Genomic DNA, 19,630 nt, shown 5'->3' on the forward strand with positions numbered 1-19,630 from the left:
TGGGAAGGAATAGAGGATCAGTTGAAAAGATGCATTATACAGGCCAGGAATGGTGGCTCACGCCTGTAATGCCAGCACTTTGGAGGCTGAGGCGGGCAGATCACTGGAGTTCAGGAGTTCAAGACCAGCCTGGCCGACATGGTGAAACCTCATCTCTACTAAAAATATATATACAAAAATTAGCTGGGTGTGGTGGTGGGCGCCTGTAATCTCAGCTACTCAGGAGGCTGAGGCAGGAGAATTGCTTCAACTAGGGAGGCAGAGGTTGCAGTGAGCCGAGATTGGACCACTGCACTCCAGCCTGGGTGACAGAGTGAGACTCTGTCTTAAAAATAAAAAAAGATACAGTATACACACCAGCGCTTTGGTTTTTTTTCTTTGGAGACGGAATCTTGTTCTGTTGCCCAGGCTGGGGTGTAGTGGCTTGATCATGGCTCACTGCAGCCTCCACCTACCTGGCCCGAGTGATTTTCCCATCTTAGCCTTCTGGGTCGTGAGACTACAGGCAAGCACCACAACAGCCAGCTACTTTTTTATATTTTCTTTTTTTATCTGAGACGGAGTTTTGCTCTTATTGCCCAGGTTGGAATACAGTGGCATGATCTCAGCTCACCACAACCTCCACCTCCTGGGTTCAAGCAATTTTCCTGCCTCATCCTCCCAAGTAGCTGGGATTATAGGCATATGCCACACCAGCTAGTTTTGTATTTTTAGCAGAGATGGGATTTCTCTGTGTTGGTCAGGCTGGTCTCAAACTGCCGACCCTCAGGTGATCCACCCGCCTCCGCCTACCAAAGTGTGTGAGCCACCGTGCCCAGACTTGTATTTTTGTTTCGTAGAGTCAGGGTTTTTGCCGTGTTGCCCAGGCTGGTCTCGAACTCGTGCGCTCAAGTGATTCTCCTGCCTTGGCCTCCCAAAGGGCTGGGATTACAAGTGTGAACCACCCCACCTAGCCCCAAGAAAGTGTTCTTAGTAAAGTGTTTTTACTGGAGTCTCTCAGTCCTTTTATGCTGGTTATACTGTGATCCTCCAAAAGTAGAATGTATAATGTGTATCATTTCCCAAATTTATTTGCTATTTCCCTGTACTTCTGTTGGCATTTTCCAGAATAGTGTGTAAAGGAATGTAATTTGGGGAATTTGGTGTAGACGTCTTTTTTTTTTTTTTGAGATATAGTCTTGCTCTGTCTCCCAGGCTGGGGTGCAGTGACATGATCTCACTCCAACTCCGCCTCCCGAGTTCAAGCGATTCTCCTGCCTCAGCCTCCTGAGTAGGTGGGACTACAGGCATGCACCACCACACCAGGCTAATTTTTGCATTTTTAGTAGAGATGGGGTTTCTTCATATTGGTCAGGCTGGTCTTGACCTCCTGACCTCGTGATCTGCCCGCCTCGGCCTTCCAAAGAGCTGGAATTAGAGGTGTGAGCCACCATGCCCGGCCTTTTAAAAAAAAAAAAAAATTTTAGATGGAGGTTTAGGAGCTTGGAGAAGAGAAAGGACTAGGTAGAGAAATGAAGGCGCATTCAGTAAAGTTTAGATTGAAAGCTTCTAGAATGAGGTCAGGACTTGAGCCTAGCTTCTGGGACAGTGCCCAGCACAGCACTTGGCATGAGTGGTGCACAGCAAAGAAGAAGGGAGGAATGCCACAGGGAACTGCTGTTTTGAATGTTGTCTGAGCAGATTATTGATACAATCATATCCTTATTTTTTGCCTCTCACAGGGTGTTGTGCTGGGATGTTACTTTGGGCCTGCTGCACTCTACATTTGGGCAGTGGGGATCCTGGCTGCAGGACAGAGCTCCACGATGACAGGAACCTATTCTGGCCAGTTTGTCATGGAGGTATGTGCTAGTATAGTATAGAGGGAGATGACACACCCTTTTGTTACTTCGTTTTTTTTGTTTTTTTTTTTTTTTTGAGATGGAGTCTCACTGTTGTTGCCCACGCTAAAGTGCAATGGTGCAGTCTCAGCTCTGCGACCTTTACCTCCCAGGTTCAAGCGATTCTCCTGCCTCAGCCTCATGAGTAGCTACAATTACAGGCTCTTGCTACCACGCCTGGCTAATTTTTGTATTTTTAGTAGAGATAGGGTTTCACCATGTAAGCCAGGCTGGTCTCGAACTGCTAACCTTAGGTGATATGCCTTCCTCAGACCCTCAAAGTGTTGGGATTACAGGCGTGAGCCACTGTGCCTGGCCCCTTTTGTCACTTCTTCTTTTTTTTTTTTTTTTTTTTTTGAGATGGAGTTTCGCTGTTGTTACCCAGACTGGAGTGCAATGGCACGATCTTGGCTCACCACAACCTCCGCTTCGTGGGTTCAAGCAATTCTCCTGCCTCAGCCTCCCAAGTAGCTGGGACTACAGGCACGCACCACCACGCCTAGCTAATTTTTGTATTTTTAGTAGAGACAGGGTTTCACCTTGTTGACCAGGATGGTCTCGATCTCTTGACCTTGTGATCCACCTGCCTCAGCCTCCCAAAGTGCTGGGATTATAGGCGTGAGCCACCGTGCCTGGCCCTTTTGTCACTTCTTTTTTTTTTTTTTTCGAGACGGAGTTTTGCTCTTGTTACCCAGGCTGGAGTGCAATGGCACCATCTCGGCTCACCACAACCTCCACCTCCTGGGTTCAGGCAGATCTCCTGACTCAGCCTCCCGAGTAGCTGGGATTACAGGTGTGCACCACCATGCCCAGCTAATTTTTTGTATTTTTAGTAGAGACGGGTTTCACTATGGTGACCAGGTTGGTCCCGATCTCTTGACCTCGTGATCCACCCGCCTCGGCCTCCCAAAGTGCTGGGATTACAGGCTTGAGCCACCGCACCTGGCCCTTTTGTCACTTCTTAATCTTGTCCTTTTGAGTTCTGTCCTGAACCTCCCCTAGATTTTTTTCTGTTTCCTGTTGCAGTCAGTCATCCTGCCTCTATGTTTTCTTCCAGGGATTCCTGAACCTTAAGTGGTCACGCTTTGCCCGAGTGGTTCTGACTCGCTCTATTGCCATTATCCCCACTCTGCTTGTTTCTGTCTTCCAAGATGTAGAGAGTCTAACAGGGATGAATGACTTCCTGAATGTTCTACAGAGCTTACAGGTGAGGAGGAAGCTGGGGAAACTCATTTCCTAGTTATTCAGGCAGCGTTATGTACTGCCCTTGGGTATGAAGCCTAGCTGGGTGCTGGGGGGATATTGAGAGGAAGACAGAGGCGTGATTGTGGTCTGCAGTAAATGTATATGAAATCCTTGGCATCTAAAAGGATTTTAGAAATGGTTTGGTTTTTAAACCTGTTGAATGGGAACTATGAGCTTTACTTATATGTAGAACACAAAACTATAGTTCATTAATGTGAGTTAACATAAATGAACATATAGGACACTGTACCAGGTCCTTTGGAGGTTAAGAGACAAGTCCCATAGAAAGGTTTTGCATGCTAGGTTAATGGCAGCTCTACAGAATTCAGTAGAATGCCTGAGTGTGTTGGGATGAGAGGAATCATGATTTCTCAAGTAGAAGTTGAGGCAGCATTTATGTTTCCCTTTCATTCATTGTGCTGTTCTCTGGGGTGATACAAGGACCCATAGTAATCCCATCTGATTTTCTTTCTTTTCCAGCTCCCCTTTGCTCTCATACCCATCCTCACATTTACAAGCCTGCGGCCAGTAATGAGTGACTTTGCCAATGGACTGTGAGTGTACTCGTCTTAGTTCCCACAGGGGAAGCTGATATGGGGAAAGGGTGTCTTTGTGCAGTAGGCCGGTCAGACATGAGACAGAGGGAAACTATATGCTTTGAGAGGTGATTGCTAGCTGTTGCTTCTTTGGCTTAGAGAATGGAAACTGTGAATACAGTAAATGAAGAGAAAGCACGTCTTTCATTTGGAGGGGGGAAAGAGTTTTATATGGCATAACTCTTCAGCTTCATCCACTGAAGTTTGAGGCACCTTAGTTCTTGTTAAATGATCTTAACAAGAAAGGCATAAGGTAGTACCTTTTATATATACCTTTAAAGGATATGAGGTATCTGAAGTGACTTGTTGAATTTCTAGGCCTTGTTGGATCTCCAGGGACTTAAATATTAGGGATTATTTAATGATGTCTTTTCCTGCCCTTTCTCTCTATCAGTATCTAATTTTAGCTGATTTAACTTAGACTTATGAAGAATGATTTTTTCAAATTAAGAACAGTTTTTTTCGTTCATTTTGAACTGCCGTTAATTCTTGTCCTGTTTACCTCACAGGATGCAGTTTGCATTTCTGTCTGTATCCACCTTGGGTTATTCCACCAGTGACTGTGCTGATTTCTTTTACAGAGGCTGGCGGATTGCAGGAGGAATCTTGGTCCTTATCATCTGTTCCATCAATATGTACTTTGTATTGGTTTATGTCCAGGAACTAGGGCATGTGGTGTTATATGTGGTGGCTGGTGTGGTCAGCGTGGCTTATCTGGGCTTTGTGTTCTACTTGGTAAGTCCCGTCTGGAAAAGCAGGGGCATAGGTGTCGGGGATGGTAGAGGTGGGGTTTACTGACATTCAGAAATGAACAGACCCAGTCCAGGCACAGTGGCTTATGCCTGTAATCCCAGCACTTTGCGAAGCTAAGGCGGGAGGCTTGCTTGAGTCCAGGAGTTAGAGACCAATCTGGGCAACATATTAAGACCCCATCTCTACCAAAAAAAAAAAAAAAAAGTGAACAAACCCAAAAGAGCACATAACAATCTACCTCCGGGTTATTGAGACAATTTATATGGAATTGTCAAATCAGCTATTTACAAAATAATATTTCTAACCATAAAATTCACTTTGGTTACTTAGATTTGTCATTTTTCTGTCACTTCTGTAGTTTCCATTCCTAACAATTCCTAACAAGAGAGTATAGTATGTTTGAGGAACTAAAAGAAGGGTAGCAATACAGACAGTGAAGAACAGTACAAGACAGAGTTGGAGAATGGGGCACAGAGTATGATATAGAGATTTGGGTGGGACACATACATGTGCACAGCCCACCCAGCTCCATCACTTACTGGCTGTCCAAGGAAATAAGTAAACAGTGACAGTCTCCTCTTGATTCTCATTCTAAAGTCATTTTTAAAAAATCATTCTTATAAAACCATAGCTACATGAAAAGGTATGTACAATTTATATTCATTAGAAAAAATTTATTTAAAGTCTAGAATAAATTATATAAAAATTGTAATATAATTGTTTTAGGCACTGTTTTAACAGAAAAACAACATAAACATCCTTGCATACCTTCTCTCATCGTTTTAACAACATAATTGATTTAGGAAGGTAGGATTATAGATATATTATTCTCTATTTTCCAAATCTTCTTTAACATTGCTTATATTAAAGAAAAACACTGAAAATAACATCAGATCCATTTCTCCTGTTTATACAGGTTTCTCTGAAAAAAAAAAAAAAAAAAAAAAAAACCAAAAAAAAAAACACAGGGGTTGGGGATAATGAATAGCAGAATTTATGCCATTTTTGCTGCAGAGAATGGCTGAAGATGGAGGCTGGAAACCTGCTGTTGAACTCTAGTACACTTCCCCATGCCAGTGTGCCACACATTAGATACTTTATTAAAAAAATCACTTTAGTAGATGTTGAAAAATTATTTCCTAGACTGATGTATCTCTTTTTTTCTTCCCAATAAACTTTGGGCACACAAAGACTGTACTGACCCTGTGATTTAGGAACTTAACTTCCAAATAACTGAATATGTCCTTGACAGGAGTTGTTTTTAAAAATTCACTGTAGGTTAGGGGGATCCTTTCATAATGCAAATTGGATATGAAGGTGCCAGTTTATCCTCCTTCAGCCTAAGGCCAGTGAGCTTGTTGAAGACCCATTATTATTATTATTATTATTATTATTATTTTTGAGACAGAGTTTTGCTCTGTTGCCCAGGCTGGAGTGCAGTGACACGATCTTAGCTCTCTGCAACCTCTGCCTCCTGGGTTCAAGCAGTTCTCCTACCTCAGCCTCCTGAGTATCTGGGACTGCAGGCACATGCTACCATGCCCAGCTAATTTTTGTATTTTTAGTAGAGATGGGGTTTCACCATGTTGGCCAGGCTGGTCTCAAACTCCTGACCTCAGATCATCCACCCACCTCAGCCTCCCATAGTGCTGGGATTACAGGAGTGAGCCACTGCGCCTGGCCTGAAGACCCGTTTTTAGAGGTGAGGGCTGATTCTAGAGTGGGTTACTGCTGTTTAACAGGAACTTCATAGAGCAGCTTAGGAGACTACACCAAATGTATTAGTTTGTTAGTCATTCTTATCATGGGGAGGACTGAGGAAATGTGCACTTCAGGAATTCACGGTTGGATAAAAGAAACAAACTACAGGCTGGACAGAGTGGCTCATGCTTGTAATCTCAGTGCTTTCGGAGACCAAGCCAGGAGGATTACTTGAGTTTAGGAGTGTGAGACCAGCCTGGGCAATATAGCAAGACCCGGTCTCTACAAAAAAAATTACATTAGCCGGGCATGGTGGTGTCCGCCTATGATCTTGGCAGTTCAGGAGGCTGAGGAGGGAGGATTGCTTGAGCCCAGGAATTCAAGGCTTCAGTGAGCTATGGTTGCTCCAGTATACTCCAGCCTGAGTGATCAGGGAGACCTTGTCTCTAAAAAGTAAAAAAAAACCAACAAAGATTATTTTAAAAAAAAAAGAAAGAAAGAAAAACCACAGACACAAAGCAGTAAGAACAGAGAAATTCAGTATTGAAAATGTATGGACAAATTTTGTTGAGGAAGGCAGATGATTTTTTGAAGGGGTGTGGGGTTGAGAGAATGACTTGTGCAACCCTTCGTGGTAGAAGATGGGCACAGCTGGATGTTCAAGGAAGGGAGCAGATTTGCATGTGAGAAGTGCTGTGTGAGCAGTCCTGGCTCTCCTAAGAGTCTGGTGAATGATGACCATATTTTGTCTTTCAGGGTTGGCAATGTTTGATTGCACTGGGCATGTCCTTCCTGGACTGCGGGCGTATGGTAAGCATCTCTAAAAGCCTGCTGACAGAAGAAGCCACTGGTGGCTACACTAAATAACACTGGATAAGTCTGTCTTCTGCAGGTAGCCATCAGAGCCAGTGTGTTTCTATGGTTTACTGTGTGAACATAGCCAAAAGTATGTGCTGTTGCACAGACTGCATTTACAACTCAACTGTTGGTTGGAAAAGACTTTGTTTCATATATGTTTGAAAGATGGAATTGTTTTTTTTTCTTCCTGACCTCCTAACCTGGGAACTGGATTAGGGCAGGATCTTTAAAACACTGACATTGGCCTGGCATGGTGGCTCACACCTGTAATGCAAGCACTTTGGAGGCTGAGGCAGGTGGATCACCTGAGGTCAGGAGTTCAAGACCAGCCCAACCAACATGGTGAAACCCTGTCTTTATAAAAAAAAAAAAAAAAAAAAAACACTAACATTTGCTGCTCTCATTCCAACACTAAACTCTGAAGTAGTTGCCCAAGGGCCAGCTCAGTTTATCCTTCTGAGAGACAAGAATATGCATGATTCTTAACCAGGCTAGATGTTAACAAAATTTGGAAAACACAATACATTTTTTGTTATACAAACTACAGAATAAGTATTCAGGTTTTATTTATCAAGATGTAATGGGTTTTTAAAAGCTGAGAATTTTTCCTTATACATATCTTTTCAATTATTTTAATTATGCAAAATCCTTGACTAGAATAGCTTAATCCATATGAAATATAAAATTAAGAGACAACTAGCTCTGTAAGGCTTAGGATTCTTTGAAGTTATTTCCTCTTTAATTTGTCAATGGAATTTAAGAGGAGTGAGAAAATAAAGGAGGTGAAAAACTGGCAACTAGCAAAACTCATCTGTAGGTGGTGCTTACTAATGATCTTCTCAGGATTTTCTTCAGAGATTGAAAAGCTTATGAGGATTTCTTGGGAGTCTTAATAACCTGCCGGTTAGTACAGAGCTTTCCTGATGATATTTACTCTTGAGCACATGTAGTTGTAAAACCTTCATTTTCCTTCTCCAGGAGGGTGGTAATATTAAAAGATGGTAATAGTTATGAACTGATGTTCTCATGAAATGTTGAAGGTGGGGAGAAAAGACTTTAAGGAGGAAGGAGAGCCATCTGTTTTGTTCCTAAAAGCCACCTCTTACCAGAATCGTCATGTTTTTCTGATGCACCACTCTACTTCATGCCCAAGATGACTCACAGGGCAATCTCAGGAGCTGTGGACTTAACCATTGCAAAGCTCAGCATTCTCAGCAAGTCAGTAGGTGTCAGTATGGTTGCAAAGTTCACTGTCTCAGCAAGGTTGAACTGGGCTACCTCTACGGCTATTTCCTCAGAGGGGAATATCTTGAGACCAGATGGTGGAGCTCTGGAGTCAGAGGAAATGGTGTCTTCAGCATGAAGCTGCTGCTCTTTCTTCAGCCACTTCTGACATTTTTACATGCGGAGCCTGAGATTGTGTGATTATCTCAAATCAAATCACTTTGATGGAGATAAATAATCAAAAGTGTTTTATAGCCATTGACTTGATGAGAACAGTAATGGGAATGGCATTGAAGGACTTCTCATTTTTGGAGCTTTCCTTTCAGAGTTCTTGTTGATTGGTGTTTTCTGTTCATCTGAGCCCCCAAAAGGATTATTACTGCACCCAGTCAAAAGCACATACTGGATGATGGTCTTTTATAAGGCATTGAAGGGTACACTACTGTGTTTCACTGACCATACATTTTTCTTAGTCCCTCAAGTACAGAGTCATGAATGTGCTTAGTCCCTCAAGCACAGAATCATGAATGACAATTCCCCTAACCATTCCTCCTCATATCTGCCTCTTCCCCTTACCATCATCATTCCCCAAACTGCTCATAAAGGCACTCCATGAAGATACTGGGGACTGACATCTTAAGCTCTCACCTGGCTGCAGTATAAAAGGCCAAACCGACAAAAAAGATTATTTATAAAGATGATACAGTAACATTTACCTTTGCCCTGGGTCTGGGTGGTCCAGTCAGTCTCAGATTCACAAGCATTTAGGAGCCTAGGTAAAAGCTGCTAGAATTCTTTTAAAAGTTATATTTATGACTTGCAACAATGGAAAAATCCTTCCCAATTAAATGGCATTTTATAATATTATGTGTGTACTTCACTGTGTTAAAAATACTCTCATATCTTATTGCGTTTGATCCTCACAGAGAGAAAGTACATTTTAACCAGCACTCTGGGTGCAATAAACAATATGTAGAAATTTAAGTCCTCTAATGCCAGCATATGCAGTGAGTTTTGGCAGTATGTTTATATGGAATGTTTAAGGATATACAATTGTACTTTATATAAATTGGTCCTTGTTCTCCTTAAATGTGACATTAAATAATTGTGGGGCTACATTATATTGGAAATTAACAGGGGAAAAGGGAAGAGCTCTTGGCTCCCCTGAGATCCTGCTAGTGGTATTAGGAGTGGTTACAACTGAGCTTTTAAGTAACCATTTAACCATATGTAAACTCAGTTTCTAATTAAAAAATTTTTTTTCTTTTTCCAATTTGGTTTCCTGGGTATTTTTTTTAACCTTGAAATAATTTATTAATAGGGTTTCAACAACTTTGACACAAGAATACTGCAACAGTAACTACCACCGGGAATGACACACTAAGCCCACACTGTTAAGATTTTCTTCTTAGAAAGAATAGAGCAATAAATGGATTTAGTCCTCAGAAGGCTTGGATTAATTGCAGTTACCAGGACATTAATTTCCATTTTCCCACTTAGTCAGATAGTTTTACCATACCTAAAAGGGTCACATCATTACCATGTTTAAACTTGGGGAAGAAAGTTTTGTTCTGTAAGAATAAAAGAAGAAAAGAAAGTTTTATTCTGTAAATTTTTCTCTAAGCTGAATATTTTCTATATGTAGTTTACTTCACTATTTTACTTTTATATTCTTTATATGCTGCCAGTGAAAATTAATATTTGAAGAGAAACCAAACTCGTTTAGCTTAAAGACCAATGAGCATTTTGGCAGACCTGATGTAAATGGAAATATTGGCACCATTTAAAAACAAAGGCAGAGCTCTGGCACAGTGAACTACTAGCCCTATTACTAGACACATGACAGGAAAACCTGAGTCAGCACTCGATTTGTCCCAGGAGTGTCACTAGAACTTCATTTTTCCTTTCTCTGTTGCAAGCCTTCCCTGTAAGTAACACAGTGGAAGTCATCTAGGGAAAATTTTGTTCTCCACGTTGTCCTTCCTCATTTAGTGCTCTTACCTTACTTTGGATTTAATTTCAGAACTAAAATAGGATGTAAAACAATGTGAGGATCCTGTATTGAAACATTTCTTTTAGCTCTGCCCTCTGGAATAACTTCTGCTCCTTCATTGGTAGGACCATCGAATCTAAATGTGTCAGCTGCTCTCAGCCCCTTAGCTTATGAATGTAAAAATGGCTAACTCATTACTGTGTTCTAGTCCTGGCCTGAACACTTGTATTATCTCATTTAATCTTTGTAACAAAAGGATCAGCCTCTATGTAGATGAGTCAAGTAGAAGGCCAAAAGTAGCTTGCTCACATTTACATTATTAAAGAAATGCGCAATTGGCATTTGAACTCGTGTAGCTTAACTACAGAACCCATGTTTTCATTCCCAGACTATCCTGTATAATACATAGTATACCCTTCACGTTGTGTTGTTTAGCAACACAAGGAACATAACACATTGAAGCATTTGTTTCATACTCTGATGAGTGCTAGAATATGCCTTAGCCAGAAGTTGCTAACTGGCAGATTTTGGCCCCTGTGCAGAAGTTTTAAAAATAAGATTGAATGCTTTTGGCAAGTGTAGAGAGTGGACAGGGCCCTCTATGGTCCTACACTAGCAATAGCCAAGAATTACTACTTAATAAGTTCACTCCTTTGCATTAGTTCTCTACCCCTGGAAGTATTTTGGCCCATTCCCATGCCATTTGGTCTCATTTCTCAATGTCTCAGAACAACAACAAACATCTCCATTGAAGGAGGTCTATCAACTAAGTCATCTAAGTGACACTGGGCCTTCCAGGTCTCATACTGCAACCCTCCTTTACTACATATTGAAGAAGTCTACCACAGCTGCTCACTTGGGAAAAGGCATCAATGAATTGTCAGTGTATTTAATTGCTGTTATTTACTTAAGACTGAATTAAGTCTAAAGAGCTGTTTCCATGCCCTAAAGCCAGTGTCATATAGTGTTTTCTTAGCCCACTAGTTGGGAATAGTTTTATCTTGGGCACCATTTGGTCTAATCACACAGTCATCACAAGCCTGTGAGGTTATACCAGGCAGTTTGTAATGTGTTACATATATCTGTTGAAGACTAACATGAGATAGTATATTAGTGTACTTGGCATTTCCTTTTTTTTTTTTTTGAAATGAAGCCTAGCTTTGTTGCCCAGGCTGGATTCCAGTGGTGCGATCTCAGTTCACTGCCACCTCCACCTCCCAGGTTCAAGTAATTCTGCCTCAGCCTCCTGAGTAGTTGGGATTACAGGTGCCCACCACCACACCTGGCTGATTTTTTTTTTTTTTTTGAGACGTAGTTTCACTCTGTTGCCCAGGCTGGAGTGCCCAGGATCTCGGCTCGCTGCAACCTCCACTTCCTGGGTTCAAATGAGTCTCCTACCTCAGCCTCACGAGTAGCTGGGACTACAGGTGCACACCACTGTGCCCAGCTAAGTTTTGTATTTTTAAAGATGGAGTTTCACCATGTTGGCCAGGCTGGTCTCGAACTCCTGACCTCGTGATCTGCCCACCTAAGCCTCCCAAAGTGTTGGGATTACAGGTGTGAGCCACTGTGCCTGGCTGTACTTGGCATTTTCAAATGTAGCATTTCTTCACATTTTACAAGTAAGTAGAATAAGACTCCAAAAGTTTGTGACATGCTGAAGGCCATAACAAGTGGTAGAATTAAGGGCTTGAACTCAACTCCAGTGCCTTTCCATTATACTAAAATAGGATAGTTGCTGCCAATAAATTTATAGTCTGCACTCTGCATTAACTTACAGGCTGTTGGTGCCATGGGATAATTAATAAAAGCTCTAAGTAATAATAGTAGGGCTAAAATGAGACTCAAAGTTGTCCCATGATATATTTGAGGGAGAGAAAAAGTAAAAATAACTTCACAGCTAGCCTGGGAAACATGGCAAAACCCTGTCGACAAAAAAATTAGCTTACTGTGTGGTGGCACACACCTGTAGTCCCAGCTGCTTGGGAGGCCAAGATGGGAGGATGGCTGAAGTCCCGGAAGCAGAGGTTCCATGCAGTGAGCCAAGATTTTGTCATTAGCACTGCAGCGTGGGCGACATAGTGAGACCCACGCTCTACAAAAATAATGATAATAACTTCACAGGTCCCAACACAAATCATCTAGACTCAGTTCTTTAGGAGTGGAGTCTGGAATTGTGTGTGTGTGTGTGTGTGTGTGTGTGTGTGTGTGTGTGTGTGTTTTTGTTTGTTTTTGAGATGGAGTCTTGCTCTGTCACCCAGGCTGGAGTGCAGTGGCACAATTTCCTCTCACTGCAACCTCTGCCTCCTGAGTTCAAGTGATTCTCCTGCCTCAGTCTCCAGAATAGCTGGGATTACAGGCATGTGCCACCATGCCCCAATAATTTTTGTATTTTTAGAAGAGGAGGGGTTTCGCCATGTTGGCCAGACTGGTCTTGAACTTCTGACCTCAGGTGATCCACCTGCCTCGGCCTCCCACAGTGCTGGAATTAGAGACATGAGCCACCATGCCCAGTTGGTATTGTGTTTCATTTATCATTTATTTATTTTTTTTTTTGAAATGGAGTCTCTCTTTTGCCAGGCTGGAGTGCAGTGACACGATCTTGGCTCACTGCAGTCTCCACCTCCTGGGTTCAAGCGATTCTCCTGCCTCAGTCTCCTGAGTAGCTGGAGACTGCCACACTCAGCTAATTTTTTTGTATTTTAAGTAGAGACAGGGCTTCACCATGTTGGCCAAGATGGTTTCCATCTCCTGACCTCGTGATCTACTCACCTTGGCCTCCCAAAGAGCTGGGATTACAGGCATGAACTGCCGCACCCAGCCTGGAGTTGTGTTTTAAAAGCAGCTTCAGAGATGCTGATTCAGCGTGACAAACATTTGGGACCCATAGGTCATCTTTCTCTCTCTTAGTAACTGCTATTTCATGTTTTTGTTTTATAAATGAAAGGCTTTTCTCTGCTCCAGTTCCAAAGGATAATAGGGCCAGAATTAATTGAGATGGTTGGAAATTTGATTTCTAACTCACACAGTAGTAAAATAGAAAAGCATTGTGCATGTTTGCTCTTATCCTGATTTGAAGCACCCATCCTGAGGTAGTGTGTCACAGGAATCATCAGTGCTAATTTTGCTGAGGACATTTGACACCATCTCAGTCTTTAACTAATCAGCTCCTACATATCAGCTTCTGCATATCAGAAACCATTCATGTATGTATGTACAAGCTGTTTCCTTTCTGAAATAAAAATCAATATAGCAGTACGGAAAAAAGGCCTAAATTGATGTGCTAATTACAGGTACTTAAATGCTGATTTCAATAAATACATGAAAATCAGTCTAATCCTCTTCCATCTTTTTTTTCCTTAGTACCATCTGGGATTGACAGCTCAGCCTGAACTCTATCTTCTGAACACCATGGATGCTGACTCACTGGTGCCTAGATGACTGACGGCCTGAGAGACTATATGAGAACAAGTTTCTCTAAGCCCCTTTGTGCCAAGTGTCCTGTTAACATCTCTGTTAGTTCAGAGGTGAGTTTTGTTCAGACGTTTTGAACAAAAGGCCAAGATTTCCTCATGGGAAGGGTGTTCAAAGCTGACGGCTATAAATGTAGGTCAGAGACCCACACGCCTCACAACAGTCACACACTCCCAGAGTTAAATGATGGGCCTCTGGTGGCCACACACCCCTATGGGCTTGTGTCTTGGACTCTGGGATTTAAAAAATATATATGTATATATAATTACGTAAACCTGAGCATCTCAGTTTGGGTAAAGTGTTAAGGTTATATGAAACTGATAGAGCTTTTGTATTTTTTTAAAAAAATTTTGTTTAGATAAATCAGATATTTGTTTTCTCTGGATCACAAGTGAGAAAGGAAAGAGAATAATGCCCTTTTTCACAATGAACTGGTCAAATTGACTATCTTGTAAAGTGATATTTTACTATGTAAGTTAAATTTCACTTTGATCGTAATGGACCAGATAAAATCTTTGGTATCTATTGATATTAACACATCATTTCTTAAAAAAAAATTTTCTCTATTTGGCGATCATAATTAACCCAGGTTATCAGCCTGTTTCGTAACTATTGTCTTTGTTGTCACTTTTCTTGAATTGTTTTCTAGTCATTAAACAAATATGAAGGCATTTGCCAAAGAGCTTTAATACCCAGTAACAAGATCCAGAGACCATACTTTAATCAGTGATCAGTTTTCCGTGCTGCATTGTAACTCAGCTCATTCTGGCATTCAAGTTTTAGGCAGAAAAAGAAGAAACTCCTCACATTTAACTTGTAAGGCCTGACATAAGATAGTGAAGATATTAATCTTCTTTCTAATATTTGTATAGTTCTCAGTTTAGTTTCTTCTCACTATTCCCATCAACACGCCAAACATCATTTCTAGGTCCAAAGTCTGTTTCTAGGAGTGGCTAATATTTGTATTGTTGAAACTCTTAGGGAATGCCAAATATTTTACTTTAAAATATTCAGCACTTTGGGAGGTCGAGGTGGGCAGATCACGAGGTCAGGAGTTTGAGACCAGCCTGGCCAACATGGTGAAACACTGTCTCTACTAAAAATACAAAACTTAGCCGGGCATAGGGGAGGGTGCCTGTAATCCCAGCTACTCAGGAGGCTGAGGCAGGAGAATCATTTGAACCCTGGAGGCAGAGATTGCAGTGAGCCGAGACTGTGCTATTGCACTCCAGCCTGGGCAACAGAAATAAAAATCTATACCAAGTAGCACGAGATTAGTACTAGACTGAGATTTGGAAGATTAGTCCACATATGACAAACTGCTTGCCTACACCTATAGATTGTTTTTTTCAGCCATCTTCCTAACCACAAATTTGTTTCCTTAATTTTGTTATTGTTGTCTGTTGTTTTTTTGAGACAGAGTCTTGCCCTGTTGCCCAGGTGGGAATGCAGAGACGTGATCTCAGTTCACTGCAACCTCCATCTCCAGGGTTTAAATGATTCTTCTCCTTCAGCTTCCTAAATAGCTGGGATTGCAGGCACACCCCACCACACCAGCTAATTTTTATATTTTTAGTAGAGATAGGGTTTTACCACGTTGGCCAGCTGGTCTCACACTCCTGACCTCAAGTGATCGGCCTTACTCAGACTCCCAAAGTGCTGGGATTATAGGTATGACCCACTGTGCCCAGCCTTTTTTTGTTGTTTTTAAGACAGGGTCTTGCTTTGTTGCCCAGGCCGGAGTGGAGTGGTGTGATCTCAGCTCACTGCAACTTCTGCCTCCTGGGCTCAAGCCATCCACCCACTTCAGCCTACCAGGTAGCTGGGACAGCAGGCACACACCACCATGCCTACCTAGTTTTCGTATTTTTTGTAGAGATGAGGTTTCACCATGATGCCCAGGCCAGTCTTGAACTCGTGAGCACAAGCAGTCGGCCAGCCTTGGCCTCCCAAAGTGCTGGGATTATGGGCATGAGCCACCGCCTCCAGCCCACTCCTCATTTCTTTCTAGCCCCAAACGTGTTGAGTCTGCAAATCCTGCAGCCTTTGTGTGACGTGGAGCATCACTTTCCCCTTTCAGCATTAAATATGTGACCTCTCTGCCTTATTTCTGAACTTACTACATTTCAATAAAACTTTTTAAAAATCCAGACATTGCCTATCTTTATTTAGAATTGTTTGGCCCTTAAAATGGCAGGAATTTTCCTAAAATGACACTTTAAAATTTTCTCATTTCTACTTCAGGGCCTCTTGAAACTTCAGATAAAAAGAGCAGCCAACCCTGCAACTTAGGTTATAGTCATGATCTAAAAATTGAGACAGAATTAACATCAATTTACGCTTTTACTTGAGAAAGAGACTCTTAGAATAAGTTTCAGTGTTTTGGTTTCTTGATAAAAGAAAACAACTCCAGATGAACCAGTTTGTTGGATTTCCCCCACTTCTCTGGGCAGTTTTATTTCTCGGTAGTTTCATTACCAGAGAGTGTTGGGGGAAAGGAAGGTAAAAAATAAAAACATCCTGTGATGAAACTCATAGAAAGGTGTGGTGGTTGGTTCAATACTTACGGAATTTCTATAGCTCTTTTCCATTCCTTAACTGTATGTTACTAGGAACAGAGAATACACGTTTACAAGTGTACCCTTCAGGCCACACAACTCCTGTAATCAGAAAATTTCTTAATAAAGGACACAGGCCGGGTGCTGTGGCTCATTCCTATAATCCCAGCACTTTGGGAAAGGCCAAGGTGGGTGGATCACAAGGTCAGGAGTTTGAGACCAGCCTGACCAACATGGTGAAACCCCATCTCTACTAAAAATACAAAAATTAGCTGGGCTTGGTGGTGCACACCTGTAAAACAGGCTACTCAGGAGGCTGAGGCAGGAGAATCGCTTGAACATGGGAGGCGGAGGTTGCAGTAAGCCGAGATTGCACCACTGCACTCCAGCCTAGCAACAGAATGAGACTCCATCTCAAAAAAAAAAAGTCTTGGGTAAGCTTTTTTTCTTTTTCTTTCTGTTTTTTTTTTTTTTTTTTTAAGATGGAGTCTCGCTCTTGTTGCTCAGGCTGGAGTGCAATGGCACAATCTCGGCTCACTGCAACCTCTGCCTCCTGGATTCAAATGATTCTCCTGTCTCAGCTTCCTGAGTAGCTGGGATTACAGGCATGCACCACCACACCTGCCTAATTTTGTATGTTTAGTAGAGACAGGGTTTCTCCATGTTGGTCAGGCTGGTCGTGAACTCCCAACCTTAGGTAATCCACCCACCTCAGCCTCCCAAAGTGCTGGGATTATAGGCATGAGCCACTGCACTCAACTGAGTAAGCTTTTTTCTAAGTTAAGAATATTTAATCACTCCAATTTGTGGTATACAAATCTGGATTACTATAAGTGTACTTATACAAATATGAATATATTCAATCTTAAGAAAAAACTGAGTACATTTACTTAATTTCTGGAGTTCAACACTATGGAGTCAGTCTATAAAAGAATGCTCTGACAATGTATAAACAGAATGTCAGGAAAAAGTGCAATTAAGTAATTGTTACTGAGCAGTCGCTGCTACATAGCTGTGTGCCAGCCTCATATAAAAGGCAGGCAGAGTGTATATGCATATGAAGTAGTTTCATTAATAAGAGAGGCGGGGTTGTAGTTGCTGAAACACATAGCCTTCTCAGTTTCAGACATTACAACACAAGGCCAGTAAAGCTTTGCCCAGGAAGTCTTTTGCAAAGTCACATATTGTTATGTTATGTTTATAGGGTCTTCATGCAGTGACCCCTCTTACTTTACCCAAGCTGAAGTGGGTAAATTCACATCCTGCATACTTCCTAACTTTTCTCCAAATGTGATTTTATATTTTAATTTAAACACAGTTTGTAGGTTCTCATGCATAGCTATTCTTAACAAATGAAAACTTTGCCTTTTTCAAGCAACAAGTATATTACTTTAGCTCTCTCAGAGTAACATTACAAAATTGTGGAACCTATTGGGTTTTGTAAGAAAAGCTAATTTCTAATTAAACTCTTAATTATTTTTAGTGCTGAGTATATATTGAGAAGGTAGAATCTTTCCAGTAGCCTGGTTAGAAATACTTTTCATTGCAACCAACATGAAAGGATGGTTTATTTCTATGCCAGCTGTCCTCAATTTTCCTGACCTTAATGGAACATATTAGATCCAGCTGCTGGAATATTTACTCTAATGGAATAAGGCATTTGGATTATTTCCTTGCCTATTTTCCAAAGAGGACAGTGTTGACCAAAATATGTGTACTTGTTGGTAGCACTAGAAGAACTTCATGATAGGTATAATTGACAGCTTTTTTTTTTTTTTTTTTTAAGACGGAGTCTTGCTCTGTCCCCAGGCTGGAGTTCGATGGTGTGATCTCAGCTCACTACAGCCTACACCTCCTGGTTCAAGCAATTCTCCTGCCTTAGCCTCCCGAGTAGCTAGGATTACAGGCATGTGCCATCACGCCCGGCTAATTTTTTATTTCTAGTAGATACAGGGTTTCTCCATGTTGGTCAGGCTGGTCTTGCACTTTTGACCTCAGGTGATCCACCCACCTCAGCCTCCCAAAGTGCTGGGATTACAGGCATGAGCCACCATGCCCAGCCGTTGACAACTTTTAAAATAATTATCTGTGCCAGTGGAGAAAAATTTATATAACACACAGAACAGTGAGTTAATACCCAGAATGCAGACATTTTCATGTTTTTCTTGTCCACAAATACCGGACTTCACCTTCTTGTCAGTGTCACCCTCCATTGCAGGAAACACTGAGGAAAAGGAAATCACCACCAGAAATCATCTTATATTGCATATATTCTTGATTTTACTTCAGTGACTTTTTTTTTTCTGTTCTAGGCTTGAATTCTTTGGGATTAAGCTTAAAGCAGTTATGTCTTCAAAAAACCCTAGATGATTTTTTAGATCCTGAGGGCAGTTAGACAGGAGTTCAAGGCCACGGGCATACTTAACCTTTAACATCTGCTTTGATTTCCTGTGTTTTCTACAGTGTCGTATCACATTAGCAATAGCACTTCTAAATCCTTTTTGCCATCTCAGGGAAAAGAAATTTGTTTGTAGTTCACTTTTGTATTCCTAGGAATACTTTGAAGAAAATCTAAAAATGAATAAATAATTAAATGTTAAACATGTGTTTGGGGTAAAATAGGCAATTTTCTATGTAAGAATGAGATGTAAAGTGGTGAACAACTTTATATAGCAACATGACCATTCTCCTCTGCTGTAATAATTACCCATTCTAAAAAGGAGTTTATGAAACCTTAATTACTTTGGCCTGTTTGGGGAGAATTAAGTTATGAATAGGATGTCACATTTAACATAGATATAGAAAAGTCTGGCCTGGTGTGGTGGCTCACGCCTATAATCCCAGCACTTTGGGAGGCCAAGGCAGGTGGATCACGAGGTCAAGAGATCGAGACCATTCTGGTCAACAAGGTGAAACCCCGTCTCTACTAAAAATACAAAAATTAGCTTGGCATGGTGGTGCGTGCTTGTAGTCCCAGCTACTCGGGAGGCTGAGACAGGAGAATCGCTTGAACCTGAGAGGTGGAGGTTGCAGTGAGCTGAGATCATACCACTGCACTCCAGCCTGGGCCATAGAACAAGACTCCATCTCAGAAAAAATAAATAAATAAAAGAGAAGTCTTCTGTAACTACTATATATCTATTAATTTTCAGATTGCTTTGGCAGACTATCATTAGTTTGACTGATTACTAAAAAATTTTTTTAAAAAATTAAGTCAGAAAATCATGCCCTAGGTTCTGAAAGACATCAATAAGAGATATTTCTGAGTTGACTGTTTATGATTGTAGATCTGGAAATCAGCTTCAAACATTGAGACTTGAAGTACATGAGCATTCCGTGATACTTCTG

General features: G+C 41.4%; 1 protein-coding gene across 27 annotated transcripts in view; it reads left to right on the forward strand.

The window, feature by feature from the left end:
• LOC100399071 (natural resistance-associated macrophage protein 2) overlaps positions 1–19,630 on the forward strand; it is a 130,867-nt gene that overhangs the window by 30,518 nt on the left and 80,719 nt on the right. For 15 of the 27 annotated variants that reach the window (XM_078336678.1, XM_035256758.3, XM_035256765.3 and 12 more), the window contains 6 exons: positions 1,722–1,841; positions 2,938–3,087; positions 3,606–3,679; positions 4,303–4,456; positions 6,932–6,985; positions 13,614–15,874. In XM_078336678.1, coding sequence (XP_078192804.1) covers positions 1,722–1,841; positions 2,938–3,087; positions 3,606–3,679; positions 4,303–4,456; positions 6,932–6,985; positions 13,614–13,691 — 630 coding nt within the window. In that variant the 3' untranslated portion in view covers positions 13,692–15,874. Of the gene's footprint in view, positions 1–1,721; positions 1,842–2,937; positions 3,088–3,605; positions 3,680–4,302; positions 4,457–6,931; positions 6,986–13,613; positions 15,875–19,630 lie in introns of those variants that run through there. The other 12 variants (XR_004728856.2, XR_013521898.1, XR_013521897.1 and 9 more) reach the window with 3 other exon arrangements.

Source organism: Callithrix jacchus, chromosome 9 (genome assembly GCF_049354715.1).
Source record: "Callithrix jacchus isolate 240 chromosome 9, calJac240_pri, whole genome shotgun sequence".
In the NCBI taxonomy this organism is placed as follows: domain Eukaryota; kingdom Metazoa; phylum Chordata; class Mammalia; order Primates; family Cebidae; genus Callithrix; species Callithrix jacchus.